Source organism: Amphiprion ocellaris, chromosome 15, assembly GCF_022539595.1.
Source record: "Amphiprion ocellaris isolate individual 3 ecotype Okinawa chromosome 15, ASM2253959v1, whole genome shotgun sequence".
Taxonomy (NCBI): domain Eukaryota; kingdom Metazoa; phylum Chordata; class Actinopteri; family Pomacentridae; genus Amphiprion; species Amphiprion ocellaris.
In genome coordinates, this window is record NC_072780.1 from 11,212,611 (window position 1) to 11,235,487 (window position 22,877).

The 22,877-nt window shown below is 38.9% G+C and overlaps 2 protein-coding genes across 2 annotated transcripts in view; one reads left to right on the top strand and one right to left on the bottom strand.

Moving 5' to 3' along the window:
• Window positions 1–358: 358 nt before the first annotated feature.
• LOC111573783 (interleukin-6-like) lies at window positions 359–22,536 on the bottom strand. The gene is made up of 5 exons (XM_055018072.1): window positions 22,301–22,536; window positions 2,414–2,660; window positions 1,805–1,897; window positions 1,566–1,709; window positions 359–886 (listed from the first exon to the last, which is right to left on the bottom strand). Exons 1-5 carry the CDS (start codon window positions 22,534–22,536, stop codon window positions 647–649), a joined length of 960 nt encoding a protein of 319 aa, XP_054874047.1. The 3' UTR covers window positions 359–646.
• The window catches only part of rapgef5a (Rap guanine nucleotide exchange factor (GEF) 5a), a 51,171-nt gene continuing 50,545 nt past the window's right edge, over window positions 22,252–22,877 (top strand). Inside the window, exon 1 of the mRNA XM_023278082.3 lies at window positions 22,252–22,678. Within this exon, the coding sequence (XP_023133850.2) occupies window positions 22,535–22,678 (144 nt within the window). The 5' untranslated portion in view covers window positions 22,252–22,534. The remainder of the gene's footprint in view (window positions 22,679–22,877) is intronic.

The window sequence follows — 22,877 nt, forward strand, 5'->3', positions numbered from 1 at the left end:
ATAATGCATTTTGGTTTCCTTTGTTTCTACAGTTCAATGGTCACATTTTCCAGCTTCTATTCAACGTGTGCATCAGAATATCTTGAGTGTGGTCGAGCTGTCGAAAGTACGGCGACTTTCAAAATGTGTTGCTGCTTTGAAATGTGTGAAGTGTTTGAAGGAGGAAACTTACATCTTATCTATGGAAATTTTTTTTTTTATTTCTGCACTTGTACAAATAAAAAAAAAAACATCCCTTCAAGTCACTTGTAGTAGCAAAAATTAGATCATTGTACTGCAAAATGAGTAAAATAAATAGTCAACCAAATTGGCATAAAATTTCTTACAAAAAATAAACAGTCAAGTAATTGTTTTTTTTTAAATATAAAATATATTCTTATTTAACAACCAGGTTAATTTGCAGTTAAATTAAAATCATTGTAACAAATACAAATTGTGTTTCCAGTGCATTTATCAAATTAGTGATTTTTTTCTCTCTAATAAATAAGCAAGTATAAATAGGTTAAATAAGGCATAATATAGAAGGTGATTCAAACTCGAAGGCCTAAAGTAGTCAACATTCAAATACCTTAAACACCTCACAGCTTGTCATTGCGTTCACAGCAGCAGGAGTAACGGTAATCCTTGACAATCCAGTTTTATAATTTCATCTTTTTAACAACTGCTGAAGTGAACTAATAGTAGCCATTCCCCTGTTGGCCATACGTCCTCTGGGCTTCTCCAGTTTATTCAGTGACGTTTTGGCATCGACAAGGAAGGTGTGAAAGTGGTGCAGGATGCTGTGCGCCATCATCTTTCTCTGGAAGGTATCAGGGTTTTTGAGCCCCTTAAGCAGCTGCTCCTCCTGGGTGCTGGTCGGCACCGTGACCCGCTCACGGTGTTTCATCTGTGGGCCAGGAGTGACAAATAGTGCGTTACGATTTTTAACCGAAGTTGCAATGCAGGAGCTGACATTATCCCTGTAAGACTCAAATATAGAAAAAAAAATGAGCAAAAAATAAACAAAAAAATATATAAACCCAGATATAGAATTTAAAAAAATATATATTAATAATAATGATAATATATAAACCAAAATATAAAAGAAAATGAGGAAAAAAAAACAAAAAAGCATATATATAAAAGAAAAATATTTGTATTTCTGCAACAGTGGGTTTTAAGTCATTTAAATAAGACATCAAAAATGGAGGGTGTAAAAAGGGAATACAGAAGGAATTAAAGCAGGGCAGATGTTTTGAATACAGTAACATCTGTAGCCATCTGGTGGAATGAAAGTGCTCAAGTACTGTGCAATGGTGAGGTAGTTAAGTAATTCTATTTTGTGCTACTTCCACACTTTCAGTCCCTAAACATTTTCAAGAAATAAATATTAGCTAACACATTTTAGCACCTGTTAAAGTTAGTTAATATATATATGTATTGCAGTGTGGCTTCTACCGGCTGCAACATGAAAAAGAACCAAATGAAAGCCATTGTGTCAAAATGGCTGCACAGCATTGCAGTGACAAACTCAAATACTAGTTTCGTCTTCATTGTTCATTGTTCAAAAGACGGGTCAGGCGTACCTTCTCTTTGATCGCTGTGACGATGGCCCCGCTGTACAATCTGACTGCAGCGATGATGGGGCTGTCGGGATACTCCATCTCCACATGCTTCAGAAGAACCGTGTAGGTGAGCAGACCTTGGGCCAACCTCTGGAGACAAGCCTCCTGGAAGGAGTAGAGACAAACACCGTCAGTGCCCACATCTGATATGCCGTGGTATCAATGGAACAGAATTGGAGAAGAGGAGGACAACAACTTACCTTGCTGAAGTTGGAGCTCGGGCATCTGGATGGGAACAAGGGGGATTTGTAGTGCTCGAGGAATATCACGTCAAGATGGAACTCATCTTTAAACTGACAGAGGAGAGATGATAAAATAGATGTGATGAAGGGAACACTGTATGGTTACAAGAAAACTTTTTAGGTTTCAAATAATACTTAAAAAGGTTGGTTGACACAACAATGCTGGTATTTGAATCAACTTTTTAATGTGTGTACTTTAAACTAAATTGTCTGCATTAGTTGACTTAAAACTAAATTCAAGTTGAAGTAACTGAATGCATTTGACTTGACGACTTGAGTTCTTCACTGTGACTTCAGGATTTCAAGTCCCATCCTCTAAGCTAAAATGCCTGAACAATTTTAGAAGTGATTAAGATACCTTTAACTCAGCATAGTTTGTTGGTTGAACATAATTTCATGACATCAAAAAGATTGATGCAAACTGGTTATTTTTTTGTTGTTGAGCCCAATGTTGTTTCGTAGAGAGCAGGATTTCAGGATTATATGCACTTTAACTTCAAAACTGACTGAAAAAAACTTGACAACAGCTACTCGTGCACAGGTTTCTGAGAACAGTAAAGCCCTCACCTCCTTCTCGTGGTGTTGCGTGAACTGAAGCAGCTTCTGCAGGTCGGAGAGTTCCTCCTCCCACTCCTCTCCCTCCTCACCTGAGGTGTCGCCTGCCAGATTATCGACGGGTTCGTCTTCGACTGGAGCTCCGGACGCAAACGGCAGCAGCATCAAAGCCGCCAGGACGGCTGCAGAGAGCAAGCGGGCATGGATGAGTGAATGAATGAAAAAGAGGAAGGCAGGCAGGAAACATGCACACCACAGGCTGCAAATAACTTACTGAATTTAGAGGGCATGACGCGCTGCTGGGAAGAACTTGCCGACTTTCTGCTGATGCTGAAGGTTGTCAGGGCTCGTCTCTGCCATGAGCTGTCATTTTATATTCTTCAGAACGGAGGGATTTCCCAATAACTCCTTGCAACAGGCGTGGAACTAGATCAAAAGATTGTGACGAGCATCCGGTCTGTAGGTGGCGGGTGTTGATTTGATGAAGATGCTGTTTGTCTTCAAAATGAATGAAGAAATTCAATCTGCTTTTATTATCCTTATTAATATGTGATTAAAGGATAAAGTGTGATTTAGGTAATTATAGTAATATTGGGGGGACTGGCTTATTTCAGTCATACAAATAGACATACCAGAAAAAATCCCTGTGATATTTTAGGCTAAATCATTTGGGGAAAATCCACTTAAAACCAGACATTTGCATAGCAGCATTCCAATGGTCTGCTCTGGTAAAATCCACATAGATTAAACAAATAAACACATAAATGTTCTTCCCCCCCGACCAGATATTCTGATATAAATCTGCCACTCGGCTATCAGCTTTCCAAATTAGAATTCATGAAGTTCTATCTAAAGGATGTGTTTCTACACATATGTTGTATTTCTAGAAAAATGTGCCTGATGCAGAGTTTTTTTTTCTTTTTTGCCTCCTGAAATTGGTGAGTTTCTTGTTGTTTCTTCACAGTTTCGTTCCTGTTCCAATATTAGTCACTGATGCTCGGTTTTTCCAAGTGTGAGTTTGACCCACTGAGGCAACAACTTGGCTGATCTGAATACTTTATTCATTAATGTCTACTGTTTGAATCTTTTTTTTTTTTTTTTTTGTGGTGTCAGCAGCTCGGATTGATTGACCGTCCAAATTGGTTCCTTTTTGTTTCAGTTTGTCCAGTTGATGACTAGAGCTTAATGTTGGAAGGTCCAACGCTCCAGTACATGTTATACTTTCAGATTAAGATTATACATGAGCAACATAAATTAAGTTTATAAAATACAAGAAAAAACTCAAGATTAAACCAGAGTCCAAACCATTTTGTGTAATTGGAGGCTACTGAAATGCTAATGAGGCTAAAGAGAATGGAAAACTTGAGTATTAGAACTTTGTGTTAGAGCTCTGGGTTGAGAAACACTGAACATAATGAACTTGAATATTTAACTGTATTTAACCATTTTGACCTACTATAGTCAAAATGCTGATCTATTGGCAATGTAATAAAACCAGATACATACTTTATAGTAGTAATAATGCAATACATTATTGTTATATTTAAAGATATACTTTCTTTTAACTTTTAAAGTCCTTTATGACCTGCCTGACCTCAGAATATTCATCAGAACTATAGCAGGAACTTGCAAACTGTCCCCACTTCACACTTGTTGTGACTCAATTTGAAGACACATTTCTATCAGAAGGCCTTCCTATAATTCGTCTTTCAATTTTTAAGTTTATTTTTTGCTGTTATATTACATCCTTGGTGTTCTATTTTGTATTTTTTAAATCATTAATTGTTTTGAAATATTCTTCTGTATTCTGTTTGCCTGTCTGTTTATTCATGCATTCATGCTACACCAGTGTATAGAGTAGTAATAAGTAGAAGAAAAAGAAAGAGGAAGAATTTTATTGCATCTTACGTAACAAGCACTTTTTCTAGACCACTGATATTTCTTGATATTTTCTTACAATAGTTTTGCCACAGTAGTGCCACATTTCACCGTTCTTTAACTCAAGCAAAGAACCAGGATGCTCCTTCTACCTCTGCCTACGCTTATGTCTTTAAAAAATCCAATAATATTACCAGTTTGGGATTTTCTATGCTGTAAAATGTATTCCAAAGGCATTAATTATTTTTTTTTCTTAAATTCTTTAAACTTAAAAGTTTTCAACACACTCGCCTTTGTCTGGGCGATGCTGTTTCACTTTTTGCTTTTAATTATCCACGTCAGTGCCTGGAATTATACATTTCCTACCCATAGACTGAGCCTTTTTTTCCTTTTCTTTCAATTGCAATTGTTTCACCAGCGACTAAAAGGGACTTTACTCCTGCTATAAATCCTTGTCTTAAAACTGTCAACTGTACAAAAGAAATCCTCCACACTTCAAATACAAACATAAAGTATATATACTGCTCATGCCATGAAACTGATGTATGACTCCCTAACGTCAGGAGAGGCTTTGCAAAGTCTAAAAACTTCAATAAAATGACTTGATAGTGGATGAGTTTGGGGTTGAAGAGGCTAAATATTATTAACAGGAATGCTTGAAAGATGATGTTCATGCGCCTTAACCCAACATCTGAAGAGACATTGCACGCACTAGATGGATCCGAAATCGAAAAAGTTTACAGTTTCCTATATCTTGAAGGCTACACCAACACAGCGCATGATATAGAAACACAAACTGGTAAAGCTTGGGGAGCTTTAAACTCTGTCAAAAATATGGGTATCTCCAATTAAAACGACAACCAAAATGAGAGTATTCAAGGCATCAGTGGAATCCATCTTACTCTATGGATCTGACTCCTGGTCACTATTGGAGACACTCCCAAAAAGAATTGATGGGACTTATACCAGAATGCTACGGAAGGTACAAAACATCTCCTGGAAATCGTATCTCACCAACAAGTCGCTATATGGCCCACATTCAAGCTTGTCAACTATCATTAGGCAATGTAGACTAGCCCTGGCAGGTAATGTGGTGAGACACAATGAAGTAGCTGGTCGAGTACTGTTATGGAAATCTGATGCTGTCAGAAGGGTTGGCAGGCCTAGCACAACATTAAGGAAGGTCCTAGAAGAAGACACTGGTCTGGAAGGCAAAGAACTTTTGACTGCAATGCTGGACAGAGGGAGCTGGATGAAGAACTTTATTCATGTCACTGATTCCGTCGGATGCAATTGACTGACTAACTTTCATATTTAAGCTGTGAAAATAGCTGCACAGTGGATTGGTGGTTAGCACTGTTGCCTTGCAGCTAGAAGATTCCTGGTTCGCGTCCCGACCTGGGATCTTTCTGTATGGAATTTGGTAAGGTTACTGACTGACTTGCTAAGGTTAATTGGTGATTCTAAATTGTCCGTAGGTGTGAATGTTTGTCTCGATATGTAGCCCTGTGATAGACTGGCGACCTGTCCAAGGTGTCCCCTGCCTTCACCCTAAGTCAGCTGGGATAGACGCCAGCCCCCCATGACCCTAATGAGGATTAAGCGGTGTATAGATGATGGATGGATCTGTGAAAAGCAACTGTTAACCGGCACATTCTTTCTTATATCTTGACAATGTCAAGAAATGAGAAACTACTGAGTCAAGATGGTGTTAGAATTATACAGAAAAATAGTGTAGGTGTGATAATCAAAAGGAAACATGGAAAGGTTTCCTGCTTTGCTGAATCACACAAGAAAAATGTGCGATGTGACAGTGTTTGTTACTGTCCAAATTATTGTTTCAAGAGATTTTCTTTAAATGTCTAAACAATGTCCTCTGTGGGCTACCTGGTTGATCCTGCCAGTAGCATATGCTTGTCTCAAAGATTAAGCCATGCAAGTCTAAGTACACACGGCCGGTACAGTGAAACTGCGAATGGCTCATTAAATCAGTTATGGTTCCTTATGGAGATATTTCCTTCTGGTTTGATGATGGAAAAGATACCATAAAGTTTTCTATTAGGTTTTTGCTTGTGTTTCTGTAAATCATCACACTGACATACACTTTTAGTTCCAGCTTCTCCGCATAGTTAGTCACACTGCTGCTGCAGGACTAAGCTGTTTCCAACCAGTACCAAAAATCTGCATTTTAAACAACCAGTATTTCATTTAATATATGAATGAAGGTTGACAGGTAAATGTGAGCTTATTTTGAAGTAAACGCAGTGTGAACAACAACAACAAAAAAGGAGTTAACGGCATTTTTTTTGTAATGAGTCACAGCTAAAGACAGCAAGTTACAAGTTTTATTCCCTTCTGGTTTGTTGGCACACTTGCAATTTTCATTTAAGTGCTTAATACATTAAGTAGGTCACATAATATAAAGGCCTTTACATTGTGTCTGATGGTTTTCAAACAGTGAAAACTAATAAACCTAGTTTCATTTTATTCCAAACCCAAACATCTGTTTTCCAATTATTCTCTCCTTAAAAATTTCCCAAGCTTATATTGTTTTCATTCTCATTGCCTTCCAGAAAAGACTCGATGCCTCACAACAGTTCCGGTACACGGGAATTAAGTTAGTACAACTTAAGACAGAATATTTGCTTTTAAATCTCCTTTTTCCTCAAGTTGTTGAGACGTAAAGCTTTCCTCTTGTCACCTGACCAGTTGTGACCAGCAGAGGAGGGTTTCTTTCGTTGAGGCCTCTGTAAAAGTTTCTTCAGTGTTCTTTCTCCATGAGGTTAAACTCAGTAGCAGAATCAGTTGTTTCTCTTGAGGACGCAATTTGTGTTTTTTTTTTCCATTTGTGGTGTTAAAATGCAAGAATATGAAAATATGTTATTGGCAAAAGTGCAAAACTTTGACTTTTACTTTGTGGTCGTCTAGAGTTCGTTTTTTTTTTTTTTTTTTTACAAAAACAATCAATATTCAGGTTATTCAAAATACATTCTGTGAAAGTTGGCAAAATATAGACTATATGTATACCAATGACTCATGCACATTATTTCCGTCCTTTAAAACTTTCAAAGAAAAATCGGCCTATTTCACTAACTTCCAGTTATGTTTTCTCAACTTTCTTTGTCCAAGTTCTTCTTTCAAGTACCAGCTACACGCAGCTATGTGTACAATTCATTGTTGCAACATACAAATGCGACCTTGAATATGTCACTACGAAGGCTCTGTTTGATGTTTCAGATTCAAAAAATGTCATTCTTTGTATTCCCCCCTGCTACTATCTTTGATGTGAAACTTTCCCTCTGTCTGTTGGGATTACTAATGGGGAATCATACCAGAGAACTCCTAAATTGGGTCAAAAAAAAAGAAGCAATAACTTGCATACTAGTTACTGTGGATGTCCTCTCCTGAAGATGTTGTAAGAACGGGTTTGTGTCCATGTTTTGGAGTGTTTTGGTACTTTCAGTGGACAATTTGGGACTTTAGAATAGCTCGGTGGCTGCAGCGCAGTGTTTGAGCCTATTGGGAAGTGCCGATCTTTGCCGCTCTTTTGAATAGCTTAACACACACTTTCAGTTTGTTTGGGAAAATTAAAACTATCCCAGTTCTTTAATGCATGCAGATGCATTCATGGAATTGGTTTATGTGGTGATTGTCCTGCCTGGTTCTCAGCTCTGGGAGGAGAGTCTGCTGAGCTGGAAGCAATGTCTGATTCTCATTTCTGCTTTTTAGTTTGGTTTTAGTGTCCAAACATGATCTATTTTCTACCATAAAAGTCCAGCATCTTCCAACACAGTTTATTACTAATAAAAAAAAATATTCTAATGATATACTCCCAAAATACAACATTTATCCTTAATTTAAAAATGTAACTTCTTACTCCACCGTGACCTCTCAGTGCAGGTCAAAATGTCTGGGATACAGTGTGTATGTGTGTGTGTATGTGTGTGTGTGTGTGTGTGTGTGTGTGTAAAGTTTGTGCTTCACTACTATTATTAAACTATTATTTCTTATTTTGTCAGTGTAAATTCTATCACTGTCACACAGAATAGTAATATGAACTTTTTCCTGACTACATTATCTAGAAAGTCCTGTTGTGTGTTTTTTTTTTAAATTAATGGTGATTACATCTATTAAAGTTGAAATGATTTTTGTTCATAATCATGCATTAGGGTTAAAGCTGCGTGTTGTCTGTCCAAAATACAACAATAGAGACAATACAAAATTCAGTTTTAAACTTGTCAATAGCCTGAGGTTTGTTTTGTATGAAACCCTACAAATCTATGACTGTCATTGGTGAAAATGCTCAAACATGGTGCCGACTGTTTGTTTCGTTCACGATGTGTTTTCTAGCATAGAAGAAGCAACATTTGGACATGTTGCCAAGATTTAAAAAACCCACAAAAAACATTGTTACTGGGACTTTGGAAGAGCAACTTTTAAAGGTAAGCCAATATTGTGGCAAATTCTCTCATGCTCCTGCTTTAGAATGCAGCTCATCCAGTTGAATTAATTCACATTTACAGCGTATAATTAGTGCACCAATACAGTACACACTGATGCATACTTGTATATTAAAGGGCACAAGAAATGAGGTTTAGGGAACAAGGGTAAAACAGTCACCAGCTCACCAGGACAAACAAGTTTTACGTCAATCATTTCATTCTCAGTGTGTGTTGAAACCAGTAAGTGACAAACATAGATGGACTACAATTGCAGATTGGGAGAATTTTGTCAGCGGATCAGGGGCCGAGTCGCATTAACATGACCACTAGGAGAGGTTGTAAACACTATTACAACAGCAGCTGAGGCTCAAGAAAAAGTCCATGTATTCCCTGCTGTTGTTTCATAACCAAACCTGTAAAATTCCCGAAACTTCTCGTCTTCTTCCCTTAAACCATCAAGTCTGTATTAGTAATGTGTTAATACTGCTAGCATAAAGGCTTACACTCTAAATTTGGATAATTTGCACTGTATGTTATGGCTATAATCCAAAGCAATATGAGCATCCTCCATTATAACTTCATAAGTCATTCTGCTGATGAAAGTCATGTAATTGCCATGCAATTTGTTTGGATCGCTTGCATTATTTAGTATGTATTTACTATGATGCTGAAGGAATTTCAGTTAAAAAAAAATAGGCCTATTATCCAACAAGCAACATCCAAGCAGCTTTAGAGAAGCATTTTTAGGCCAAATTGCAACATGGGAACTATCTCACTGCTGTATAAAACACATTGCCATGATTTTACAGATCAAATCACTTTACAGTCACAGCCAAAACCAAAAACACCAGACATTATCTCATGTAATCTCTGTCAAGCGACCATCTTCACAACAGGTTACAGTGGACACTGTATATGCATTATTTTGAACTTTGTAGCACACAGTATGACTTAGTGTACAGTCTGTGAATTGTGAGAGGAAGCTTGCTCAATTTTCCTCTCTTCTCAGTTTCCCTGGTAGCAAAAGTTGGTTCCCGGGTCAGTCAGGTCAGTCAGTGATGAGGCAATCAGTAGCATGCTCAGCTGCACACGCCTCTCATTTTCAGCACTGATGTAGTAACTCTTATAAAAGATCATAACAGTGTAACTCATGTGTCAAGGGACTCTGACACACAGCGGCAAAAGGTTATTCATGCTAATCACCTTTTTCAAAATATTATTCAGCAGATTTTCACCAGTCAGTCATCTACAGGCGTCCGTGCAGGCTTTCTCTTACTCTGCGTTTTTTTGTTCCTTTCCTGCTTCTGCTGAAATTCTGCTGAAATTATTACTTAGAAAGGGTGTGATAACCAAAGTGGCGGCAGGAGACATTTTGCAAGGTTTTGACTCTCCATTTTAAGTGTCAAAAGTCTGTGTTTCACACACATAACCATTAACAGGAAATCAAACCTGGCAGTGGTGGCGCAACGGTTAAGTCTCTGGACTAGTGATCAGAAGGTCAGAGGTTCAAGCCCCGATGCTGCCACTGTTGGGCCCTTGAGCAAGGCCCTTAACCCTTCCTGCTACAGGGGCGCTGTACCACGGCTGACCCGTTGCTCTGACTCCCCCAGTTGGGGAGATATGCAAAAATCAGAATTTCCCCTCATGGGATTAATAAGGGATAATAAAAAAAATATACTGTGAATTCTGTTTGTTGTAAGTTTTGAAACAAAGGTGTAAAAAAGTCAGCTAAGCTTAAGTTGATAAACCAGTTTGTTGTATGCCACTAACCCACAGTTCTGCAAAACTGCCTTTCGTTGTTGTTTAACAATAACAATGAAGATCTATTCTGAACCTTAGAACTATTGGCAAATTTGCCTTTCTTTCCAATTTTGTATTTTCCTGTTTAAGTATATCTTCTTTCAGATGTGCACTCGTTCCCATTAATCTGATGGCATCTGAATGTGTTGGCTTCATGTCTGAATTAGCCCTAATCATTTTTTAAATTAAAGTTGGCAACGCACCCTTATTAAGAAAGACCTAATAAGTCTAAACAAGTCAAAACTGCATGGAGTTACATTAACAGATAGGAATGCACAAGTGATATACTTTGAGTTGTGTGAATCGATTCATGTTTTTTTCCCCCTCATATTTCACCACCAATATTGCTCCAAAACATCACAGAGAACAAAATGCATACACCACTGGTAAAAAGTTTTAGAACACCCCAGTTCTTCCAGTTTTCTTTTTTGGAAATTATGCATGTTAATGTCTCATTGTACTCTGAAATGAAAGCATAGAACAAATAAAGAAATCAGTTTTTAAAAAAAAAATCTATTTTGAATCCAATATGTATTCAGAACTTTTGACTCATCAAAGTAGCCACCTTTGGCAGATATAACAGCTGAACACACTCATGATGTTCTTTCCACAATGGAAATCAAATATACTTCAAAAAGTTCTTCCCAACTCTCTTACAGAAGTTCTCATATATGTGTGGCACTTGCAGGTTCTCCACTTGCCACTCCATGTTTTCAAGCTCACCATCTTGTCCTTTTTTCCTAAGGTAGTTCTGGCGTAGGTTGGACTTATGTTTTGGGTCATTAGCTTGCTGTAGGATGAACCTCTAACCAACTAGGAACATATCAGAGGGTACTGCATGGCGCTGCAGAATGCTGTGGTAGCTGTTTTTGTTCAGAGTTCCTCTCATTCTGTACAAGTCTCCAACCCTGGATCCAGCAAAACAGCTCCAGACCATCACGCTTCCTCCTCCATGTTATACAGTTGATGTCACACACGAGGAACCATCCTTTCTCCTACTTGACAGTGTAGAAAAATCCTGCGTGACGAACCAGAGTTTTCAAATTTTGATTCATCAGCCCATAATAGCTCCTTCCAGTCCTCAGTAGTCCACTGGCGGTGTTTCATGACCCAGGCAAGCCTCTTTTTTAGCAATGGCTTTCTTGCTGCAACTCGACCTGTCAAACCTGCAACTCCAAGTCTTCTCTTCACAGTTGAAACTGAGACTTCTTACTGCGACCATTATTAAGCTGTGTTTGAAGCTGTTGTCCTGTGACCTATTACCAGCAGTTGACTCTCAGAAACTTGTCTTCTGATTCCGTTGTGGCTTTGGGTCTTCCAGACCTCTTCCTGTCAGAGTTTCCTCCAATTTCTGAGCCTTTTGATGGTGAAGAAAACTATACTCACTGACACATTGACATTCTCTGTAGGAAAGACTTACATTTTTAAGTCGTATGATGGTCTGTCTGTCTACTGTTGTTAATTGCCTTTTCCTCACCATTTTTATAGCAACACTACATTCTGCAGTACAATACTGTTCAAATAATGCTCTGGAGGATATGGTACCATGGTGTGTTCCAACACTACTTTTATGCAGACAGAGGGGGTTGTAAGTAATCAAGAAAATTTGGAACACTTGTAGGATTTTGTAGCACCAGCTTTCAAGGCTTGACCAACCTCCATTGCTGCAGAACAGCTTTAAGTTGTTAACCCATTTCTTGTTCTCAGAAAAAGGCTTTTTTTGTGTAATTATCTTTCAGTTATAGTTATGGGTAACCTTGCCCTTTTTTTAAACCTCTGGCAGTTCACTACTTATGTTTATACCATTTCAAGCCATTCATTGGACTTTACCTACTTTAATTTCAGTTTAAAAAATGGAAAAATTGGAGCTTTCTAAAGCTTTTGACCGATAGTGTAGTTTGTGTGTCAAAACCCCAAAACGCTTTTGTTTTTCACTTTGTCCTACACTGTCACATATAATACAAACTGAAGAATTCATAAAAAATAAAACTTTATGAACACAACAAGTCTGTCACAGGTCAGATTATTGAGGTTCACCAGTAATGAATGTCAACAGGAGCTAAAATGTAGTTTGTTGCTTCCAGCTGTTTGTAGGAATCTTACCTCTGATATTACTAAATACTTGCAGCATCAGGCAGCAAAAGGATCCACATGAAAGCATTTATCCATGTGGAACAGCAGCAGTAACTTTATTTACTACTACAGTTTGGGACAAGTGACAGCATTTCACACTATGTAGCCTAGTTTTATTAAATTTCCCTTCGGGGATTAATAAAGTTATTGTATTGTATTGTATTAGTATACAGACGTAGGGACTGAATCTGCTGCTAACCTTCAAAATGGTAAAAGCAACAAAAAAGTTTAATCCTTATGGAAAGAAACAAACAAGACCCATCTTAAAGTGTACTGAAAACACACAGCTAATTTCTAATATGCATGTTGTTAGGTCTGAGGCTCATTTTAATTTTCAAAGAAGTCCTGCTTAGTGGTGTGCTGGTCATGTTTCTTAAAAACTTGGATGCAAATTGTTCATTCAAATAATCATTTAAAATCTTAGAAGAACTTGCATTTAAAGTCCTGAAGTTGTCTGAAATCAAAGACCAGAAATTTTACATTGACTTAACATGATATGAATAAAATGTGCATATTTTTATTAGGTTAATGACAAAAGATTAATTGATTCCACTTGCATATCCTCCAGTTTCTCCTCAGACAAGCCCATCGTAATCACATCTCAGAAAAAATCTATTATTTAGTCAGATCCTCTTTTTCTTTTCTTTCATTATTAGTGAAACTCAAACTTGAGGAAATTCAATTCCATTTTTACTGTTTCACTGATCCATAAACTGTACTATGAAGTGTGTCAGAAAGTCTAATTCACCTTTAACTAATAGGAATGTCTGTTTTTGACAAATGATGTGACGCAGGCAAAAACTGACCAATGAAGATACCACACAGTCGCAAAAATCCTGAAATTCCAGCATGAACACAAAGCAATCGCTGGGATTACCTCACAGTGTACAGTATGTTGTCGTATCACCTAGCAATAATACCAAATATTTACATTTTAGGTAATATATGTTATAATCTAAAAATATCAAACAAATATGATTCCTTTTGAGGTCTGTGATAGAAGGTGTGACCTTTCAGAGTAATACTTCCTGTGTGTGGTTGCCTGTTAGCAACCTGATGGCAAAGATATGCTCTTTGACCCATATTGTGTTGTGTATTCATTAAACCCAGTGCGGCTAGTCCTCCTAAACTGGATTAATACATGATTTGTGCTTGTAGTCGTTTGTTTAAACTAAACTTTAACAGGAATTTGCAGCATCTGAAAACAATGTAGACTAAAATAATCAAGCTCTCAAACTTGAGTTTCATAGATAGGGTCATGAGACTAGATGTAGAAATGAGATCAGGTGATGAATATTTACAATCAAAACAACAACTTGTCATTTCAACATATAAAATATTACTTTAAATACGACTTTTTAAAAACAACAAACACTTTGCAAAAATACTGTACTCGTCTTGCACAAATCCTATTGTGTCATCAAAAAGAAATTTAACACCTGTTTGTAAAAGCCATTTGGGCATTAGGAACTGACGGTGTAATCAAATCCCTTTATTTATGAAATGAATCCATTTTATTTGTATTTTTGTGGGTTCTGTCTAGACACCTCTCAGATAAAAGACTGCAACTGAGTGCTGGCATTTTTTCTGTTTCTTTCTAAGCTCTCTACTTCCATCTCCCCCCACATGTTCTTTTGTGCATCACAGTGTCTAATTGTATAAACCTTGATTTGTTTTTCACTAAAGTGTTCAAAGTTTGTACTAAACAATGTGATGAAGAGCCTTGAATAGACTTTGTGACATTCATGTGTTCAGTCTGCAGTTCATCAGGCCTGCTGCTAGAGGGCAATCATGCATTACTTCTGGTAAGAGGGTGACAAGGAGTGTCCTGTTATTTGACAACCGAGGACAATATCTGACCATCACACTGATCAGAAGTTTAATGAAGGGCTTTTGTTATCATGGCAGGACAGAGGTTGAGTCTATGAATCTAAATGTGATGTGCATGTATGAATTAATGTGTTGGATATATCAGCAAACTGCTCTTCAAATCGTCTCAGCATGAATATCATAATCACTGTGATGCTGATTAAGAGGTTCTGTTTGACAACATGTTCACATAATTTTAATTTCAGACTCTAAAATGTACATACATAACTGTTTTGTGTGAAAGAAGTGGAAGCATCTGCAGCCATGCTTGAAGCACTGTGACGCTGCACTTAACCCTCATCAGTACATTTGGAGTCCAATGCAGACACCAGGGGTTTATAACTTGTCATATTTTTTTATTTGTAAGTTGGATTTTTTAGTCCCTTTAGGTAGTTGTCACCCACATAGTTGCCATCACATACACCAAAGCTTATTTGATTCCAACCAGGTTTGTGGTGTGTATATATAAAAAAAATCATTTGGGGTACATGTGGACCCCAGCCAGACCCCAGCCGGACTGTGCATCTTTTATTTATGTATGTTTGTGTTATGTTGCTCTTGTGATGACTGCTTCAGTTGCATTGTGTTTCATTTCAGTTCAGGAGTTCTTACACTAACATTGTAAGCAATACACGTCAGTAATCATCAATAGTAATTTCATTGTTTCTTTCATATTTGTATCTATAGACGACACACATTTTAGGAAAATATATATTAAGAGGATATGGACAGGTACAGAAATGTGAAAGATGAAATACTACTGGGGTCCAGCTGGATCCCAAGTGTACGGATTAATAGGTTTTGTCACGTGTACTGATAAGGGTTAAGCACAGCAGCTGTTCCAGCTAAAAGCTAACATTCGTGTGCTAACATACTCAACTTGTTAATGCTAATATTTAGCAGTTACAATATTTGACATGCTCGCTGTCTTAGTTGAGCATGTTAACATGCAGACATTTGCTCTGCTAAGGCTGATTGGACAATGCTGACCTGATGGCGATGCAAAAACTAAATAAATTAGGAGATCACCAAACACACTGATCTTCTGGTGAACATGCACGTGTGTAAAATTTCATGGCAGTCTACCCGCCATATGACTACAATTGTCAACTTCATGGCATGATTTCAAGAAAAATAGGTCACCAAAGCCTATCAGATTTATTAGCTGGGGACCACAAACTTCTGTACAAACTTTCAATTTCTATCATAGTTGTAGGGATATTTCTGTCTGAACTAAGTGTTGCACTGACTGCTCTGTTACATCCATCCTGCAGTAATAAGTAGCCAATGAAATACCTACAATGAAAGTAAGAACAGTATCACTTCTTTCATGGTGTCAGTTTGCTTTTGTTCTTGTACAGCTCTGACCTTCTCTGCCATATTACATTTAGCTTGTTGCTTAACATGGCAGACCTCTCCTCACTTTTCTTCCCCTTCTGATTCTGCTCCATCCTCTCCTCCCTAGCAGTTTCTCCTTTCCTGCTGTTCTATCACAGCAATGCTGGTTCCTCCCTCTCCCCTTTCTCGTCCCTCTTCTCACCCTTCGCTCTTTCCACTCCTCTTCATCCTCCCCTTCCCTTTGTGTCTGTTTCTCGAGCTGCTGTGTTCTTCCCTTCTCTTCTCTTCCTCCGGTACTTCTTTCTCTCCTTCGTCCCTGGATGGGGAGCTCCATGAGAGACGAGAGGAATTGTATCTCCGCTCAGTTCGCCACAGGCTCTCTTCAATATTTAATCAAGAGTGCATTTGTTTGAAGAGAGCTCTGAATATATGTGTGAGTGAGTGATAAAGAGAGATGTCTGACCAATGTGTGTGTGGATACTGTATTTGTATGCAGAGGAGGTGGGGGGAAAAGATAGAAGAGAGTATATTTGTGTGTGTGGTGACAGTTTTGGGATGAAAGGCTTTCTCCAGTCCTATGGTAATTGGTTTACTATCTCTCTCTGCTACGGCCTTCTTGTTCCTCTCCCTCTTTTTTCCCATCTCTTCCTTTACTCCACTTCCCCTCCCCCTGTAATCCATTCTTCCCCCTCTGCATCATGTAATCATCATGTACCGTGTAGCACTGTATACAGTATGCTCTGCAATGTGGGGCTTTTTCAAACACTCCATCACGTTTATTTGATTTTGCTGTGTGCGCATATGTGACTGTGTGTGCATGTATCAGCGGCTGGTCTTGGTGGGGTCCCTAGGGACCGCAGAACAGCATATTTCATCATCCTCCAGACTCGGCACAAGAAAGCCCAAAGTCCCCTTCTATCCTTTTGCTTCTTCAGCAATTCAGCAAACACTGAGTGTTTTCCTCATTTCCTCCTTTCACTTTCATGAAGCTGCCGGTCCTATAAGTCTAAATTTGCAACATTCTTCAGGTTTAAAGTGAAGCGATTCAAATCATGTGCTGCACACTAACTCCCTCACTTAAAATCTGAAGAAAATTAGCCTCTGAACTTCTTGCGGAGAAAGCATACCGATTATCACACTTCTCCTTCATCTCACAGGTACAAATGTGCACAATAGGCTGTCACTTTGTCGGAATTTTGCACACAAAATCTTCCTCTCAGTCGTAATATCGTAGTTTCACGGCCTCTGCTTCAGCATCAAATCTGAGAAGGCAGCAATCAGAGCAATGATCTGAAAAATGGCTGATCTGCTTTTGCACTTGGGCACATTATAGAACCCATGAGGCCCCTGATGAGACTTTTGTCTTCATTCAAAAAGGCAGTTTTTTGATGTTAAACTCATCATACTAACCAATATCGACACTGCTTTGCTTTTTTTGGATTGTATGGCCAACTAATGACGTCAGGCCTCCTACAGAGAACTCATTCAACAGCCATAAGAGAAAACTTAAAGGTTCCTTTTCAGTCAACTAATTAAAGTCTCAAATATCCCCAGAATGGTTCTTTGGATTTTTCAGCTCAAAATACTGCAAAGATGGTTCATCTCATCATAACTGTGTAACCCTTTGTTTCAGCCCTGTTCTAAACAGCTGTTCAAGCAGAGCTGCTGCCACCCACACCACCTTCAGTAAGAAGACTCTCTCTGTATTTGTGATTGACAGTGAGGTTCAACATAGCTAACCATATGGCAGCTTACATTGATGTGAATCAGCATGAGACTGGGGTTTTTCTATCACTTCAAACTTTCCTTATTTTACATGAAAATATTGTCAAATTCAAAGGACACAGTTTGAGACGTTTTAGAGCTATCAGAAGCAACTCCAGAAAGTAAACAAATCTGGTGGACTGTGAAGGAGCTGCTCACTCTAAAACGTTCACCTTGCAAACAGCAGGCAGTGTTATACAAAGTTTGAGCTAAACCACTACTGGTTTGTTAGTGGAAACGTAGCAGCTGTACATCAGCGTAGAAATATTCGATTTTGAGCCAAATCAACACTTTTTTCACCATTTTATGTTGAAGCTAAAATTCTTAAAAGCCCAGAAAGCTTCATTTCACAATTAACTTCTAACGTGCATTTCTGCATTTTGGTTTTTGCACATACTTTTCTCAATGGTTTAAAGTGGGCAGAGATAACCGTAAAAAAAAATAATAAAGAAAATTTATTTATACCCATCATTCAGGATTTCTTTGCCTCAAATCTGATCAAAACACCCACAATTTTCAGATAAAAAAAGAAAACGCAGTTAAACGAATAATACAAATAACAGATAACAGATAAAATATATTGATTTTTAATGTTATCGAACCAAATTTGCAGGAAATTTAACAGTTATCAGTGCTTTTTTTCTCTTCCCATGCATTTTCCTGATGCTTTCACCACAACATGATGGATCTGTAAACACAATAGATTTAAAAGATTTGGCAGGCTTGCGTTGTTTGCATTGTCCTCACAGGGTACAGATCTATTCTCATTATCGCAAGAAGCTAATCCAAACATACAGCACTTTTAGCTGACAGCCTTCTCCATTTACACACCTTCATGACGTGAAATGTGATTTATTCAAAGATCTAATGCGAAAGAAACTGCTGTCAGTCGTAATGCACCTGCAGCATTGTGTCATCCTCATTTAATTGAGTTTTAACCCTTGCAGGCTTCAACAGTTTTATTGAGTTCAGATGGATAACTTTAAATGAAGTGATCACAGGCAGAGCTGAGGGGTCCGTGGAGAGTAAATCTTTCATGCATCTTCACCTTGATTGTGTACTTCCTTACAGTCATTTTGGTCCCTTGTGGGATTGAAGTCTTTGATGATCGGCCTCCATCAGAGACTTATCGTGTGCTGTAAGTTGTGCCACTTGATTGTGAACTTTCAATTTTGCACGTGTTCAAAGTCTTGGATTGCCACAAGAAAGGTGACAATAACATCCTGAGTTTTATGCAAGATGGAAGCAGTGGATATTGATCATATTTGTGTCATTCTACGCCACGCTGTTCTTTTCCTGCATCTTGGAGAAAAAGTGCTCTGAACTTGGGATTGACATGTGAATGGATGAAATGTTGATGTGGTATTTTGATCAAACCAAAAAAAGGAGAGTTTTTGTGTGTGTGTGTGTGTGCGTTATTCAGCTGCCAAACAGTACACATGCCGGCCCATTACCTCTGACAGCGATGGTGTTGGTATAATCTGGGTCCCTGAAAGGGGCCAATTATCCCAGATTACAAGTCCTATCGAGAAGCAGGCTCGACATCTGAGTTATACAACTGAACCCGCTGCACTCAAGCTGAACTCTGCTCGGCTTTATGTCTTGTAGAGTATCAGGCTCAGATCCTCTCGGATCTACTGAATTCAAATTAATTCTTTTATATCACATCCATTTGAATTCTTTAATTAAATTATTGCATGTTCACCAGTTCCCTTAGAAAATCTTTCTCTTTTTCAAGGCATATATTGAATCTTCTCTTGTCCATGACTCATTCACTGCACATAAAGCCGCAAAGATGGAAAAGGCAGAAAGAAAATGCAAGCTTCTCATTTGCATTGACTACATGTGTATTGCATGAGGCGACAAAACTAAATCCTTCTGATTATGATGCAAAGGAACTGTTGCGGTATTTTATTCTGGATTCAGAATATGACAAGCTTTGTCACCCATTATAGAGTAACAGAAATTTTTAAAATACTCTGAATGCATTATATAGGCTATTGCATGTTGCTTGGGATTGGGTAGGCTACTGTTCTCCTGCAAAAACCACAGTGCCAGTGTGTGCCTTCATTGATTTAAAAAAAATAAATTCAGCACTGCTCTAATGATGTTTTGTTCAGTGCATAATAAAAAGGTCATTTAGCTCATTTCACAAGTTGCAGATCTATTTTATATCCGCAAATGACATGTCTTGTTCAATTTGCTAAGAGGCAACAAAAACATTAAAATGTTGTTTTGTATGAAAGCAGGAAACAAATGCAATTTTACATATTCAACATTTTTTGTTTGTGCTGCACTAACTTTTTGGAAGAGTCTGTGAGGGTTCAAGAAATAACTTCAGCACAGCAATAAATGTTGCTTGGCAGGTATTGTATTTTTCCGAAAAAACAATCTATTGGCTGATATTGTGATTTTGCAACTGCAAAATAAACAAACTGTAAAGAGTAGATTATGGTACTTGCAGAGAAACTCTATGAAGTAATTAAAGGGACCTGTTTCCACCACTTAAATACATTATTGTGATGGGATGTGTTGACATTATAATGTTTGAAATTCCGTCAACTTAATATCGTGTATAATTTAACCAAAAAATTTCAGCGTTAGTTGATTTGAAATTTTCTTTACCTTGAGTTCAGGATTTCAAGTCCTCTCCTGTATCTTAAAATGTCTGGACAAGTTCAGGAGATTGAAACTGGCAATTAAAAATACCTTTGACTGTAGAAGAAAAGTTAATGCCGCTAACACAACATAGTTTGTTGAACACAGTTTCAGTAGAAGTTGTCAATACTCAAAAAGAATGATGCAAACTTTTTTGTTGTTTTTGTTTTGTTTTTTTAGAGCCCAACTTATTTTTTAGAGTTGAGGAACATCATACGTTTTCGAATCACTGCATCACACAAAAATCTAACATTCACAGTAAAAATATGAAGCGAGGGTCACTGAAATTTAAGGCTTCTTCTGCCAAATAAAATTTGGAATCCATCGTGATACAGCCAATTAAAGAGCTGACAGCACAGTTGCCCATTGTTGTTATTATTTTCTAACTCGCTGCTCGATCTTGTCCACAACTTCGCACATATAGCTGAAGAAATATAACTATTTCTGTAATGGTCCCACATCTGAAACTGGAAAATCATTCTTCCTACTTCAGTGTGCTGATGAGATCATAGGTTGGAATGTGGAAACAACGTGGACACTCCAGTACAGAGTGTTGTATTTTGTTGCCCTGGTGGCACTAAAATATTACTTTACCTGACTTGTTATCAGTGTTACTGCCAATAAATAACTTTTCTAGCTAATCTAGGTCACGCTACGTGGGCAGCAACTATTATTTAAAACCTAACACCACAACACAAATTAAATGTGAAAAAAATATTGATATGCAGGATGGATTTTGAACATCAATCAAACTCTTGATTTGACGGGTGTCGGGAACACAGTTTTCTGATTCTGGCGCTACACGAGTGCACTATGAAGTAAGAAACATGCATGGAACATGGATAAAATATGTGTAAAAGAGAAACAAAACTTTAGGGAGTGGTTGAAGCCAGAAGTGTTATACATGTCATGTCTTAAAAGGGATAAATATATAATGTGAATATTTTTCGTGCACTTTCTCATCACTTATCAGCTGACAATAACACTAATATCGATACTAGTGATGAAATCGGCCTCATTTAAACCAAAACAAACTGGTATGTTGTGCAAACATTCCTTCACCGCTGCTAACAAAGGAAGAGAAAACTGCTTAAAAAGGGATAACTACATTGCTCAAAAAATTTAAGGGAACATTTAAATCATTGATATACACTGTGTAATTTATTGAGAACAAAATGACTTAAGCATGGACAGTGGAAACCAAGACTGTTAACCCACTGAGGAGGGGATTCCTAACTGGACATATCAATATCCCAGAAGTCTAGATGAACTGATGCTGTACTGTGACGATTAAGAGTTCCCCAAAGGCAAGGTCGGCGGTTCGATCCCCGGCCCCTCCAAATACTGACGTGTCCTAGTGCACGACACTGAACCCCAAGTTGTTGCCAGTGGTAGGTGAGCCGCTTGCACGAGTTCTACCACTGTTGAATGGGTGAATGAGAAACGCACTGTAAAGCGCTTTGTAGAACTCAGCTTAGGTTAAAGGGCGCTATATAAGTGCGGACCGTTCAGATGAGAGATTCTGTTTCATGTTGCTCAACTGCCTCAGGTTAACCTGGCTCCAGGCTTCCTCATTGTTCCCACAGTGTCAGGACGAAATGCAGCTTGGAACCAGAAAAAATGGGCTCCTGAATGTAGTCGCACATGCACCCACACATGGACACACACACACAAACTATGTGGCTGCTCTTTGTTTACCTATGGAAATGTGAGCCAGGTAATGTGGTGACGTAGCCCTGCCTGGTGCCTTCTGCTCCTGGTCCCTGTTCTCCCTTCCCCCCCTCAGGGACTGTTGTCCCTTTTTGTTGTCCAAAATGTTCAACTTAGAACTCAGATCAACAACGTTCAGTCGTGGGTCGCGTGGTGGTTAAATACACCTTTATCCTCGGAAGTGTCGGAGAACGAGAGGTGGAAGTGATGCAATGTTTCTACGCACCTGTGACCCCCCACCGCACAAGCGCGCGCGCACGCAGACACACATCAACCTGGTAGTACTGGAGGAGTGGGACGCGCGAGCCATTGGGTGGAGCAGCAGCGTCGCGTGCTGCGGAATACACTGAGTAGGTCGTTAAAGCTGCGCGCGGTGCGGTTGCAGATGCAGGTCGCAGAGTGTGAGCGCGAGGCGGGGGGAAATGGCGAACGGGCGCGGGAGGCGGCGGTGCGCCTTGTGAGGATACAGTAGACAACCAGGAGCGCAGGAGGAGAAGGAGGCAGCTCGACCTCGCAGACGGGAGGTGAAGGAGGGAGAACCATGGAGGACTCGGAGCCCGCAGAGGACGGCTTGCTCGCGGGCTTGCGATGGAACCGGAGCGCACGAGACCAGGCTCAGCTCAAACACAAAATCCGGGACCTGCCGGGGCTCCTGAAGCACGGGCTGCACCTGCGGAAGAAGAGCGTGAGTATTTCAAAGCTGACTCGACTTTGACTGTCCGTCCTTCCGTGTTTCATGTTGCTTTTGAACGACGGTTTTATTTTTCAACCGTCACCCCGCTCTGCTCTACCGAGGCCGTTTCGTAACCTCGTCACGACTCAGGTGTTTTCATTTTGCCACGAGCGTTGCTGTCGCAGAGGCTCCCCGTTTATGTCTGCGCGCG

Coding starts and splice junctions, on each gene's coding strand:
- LOC111573783 (XM_055018072.1), bottom strand. CDS start 22,536: ATGGTTCTCCCTCCTTCACCTCCCGTCTGCGAGGTCGAGCTGCCTCCT. Junction 1,898..2,413: donor CGCAACACCACGAGAAGGAG/GTGAGGGCTTTA, acceptor CTCCTCTGTCAG/TTTAAAGATGAGTTCCATCT. Junction 887..1,565: donor TCACAGCGATCAAAGAGAAG/GTACGCCTGACC, acceptor CCTGGCCCACAG/ATGAAACACCGTGAGCGGGT.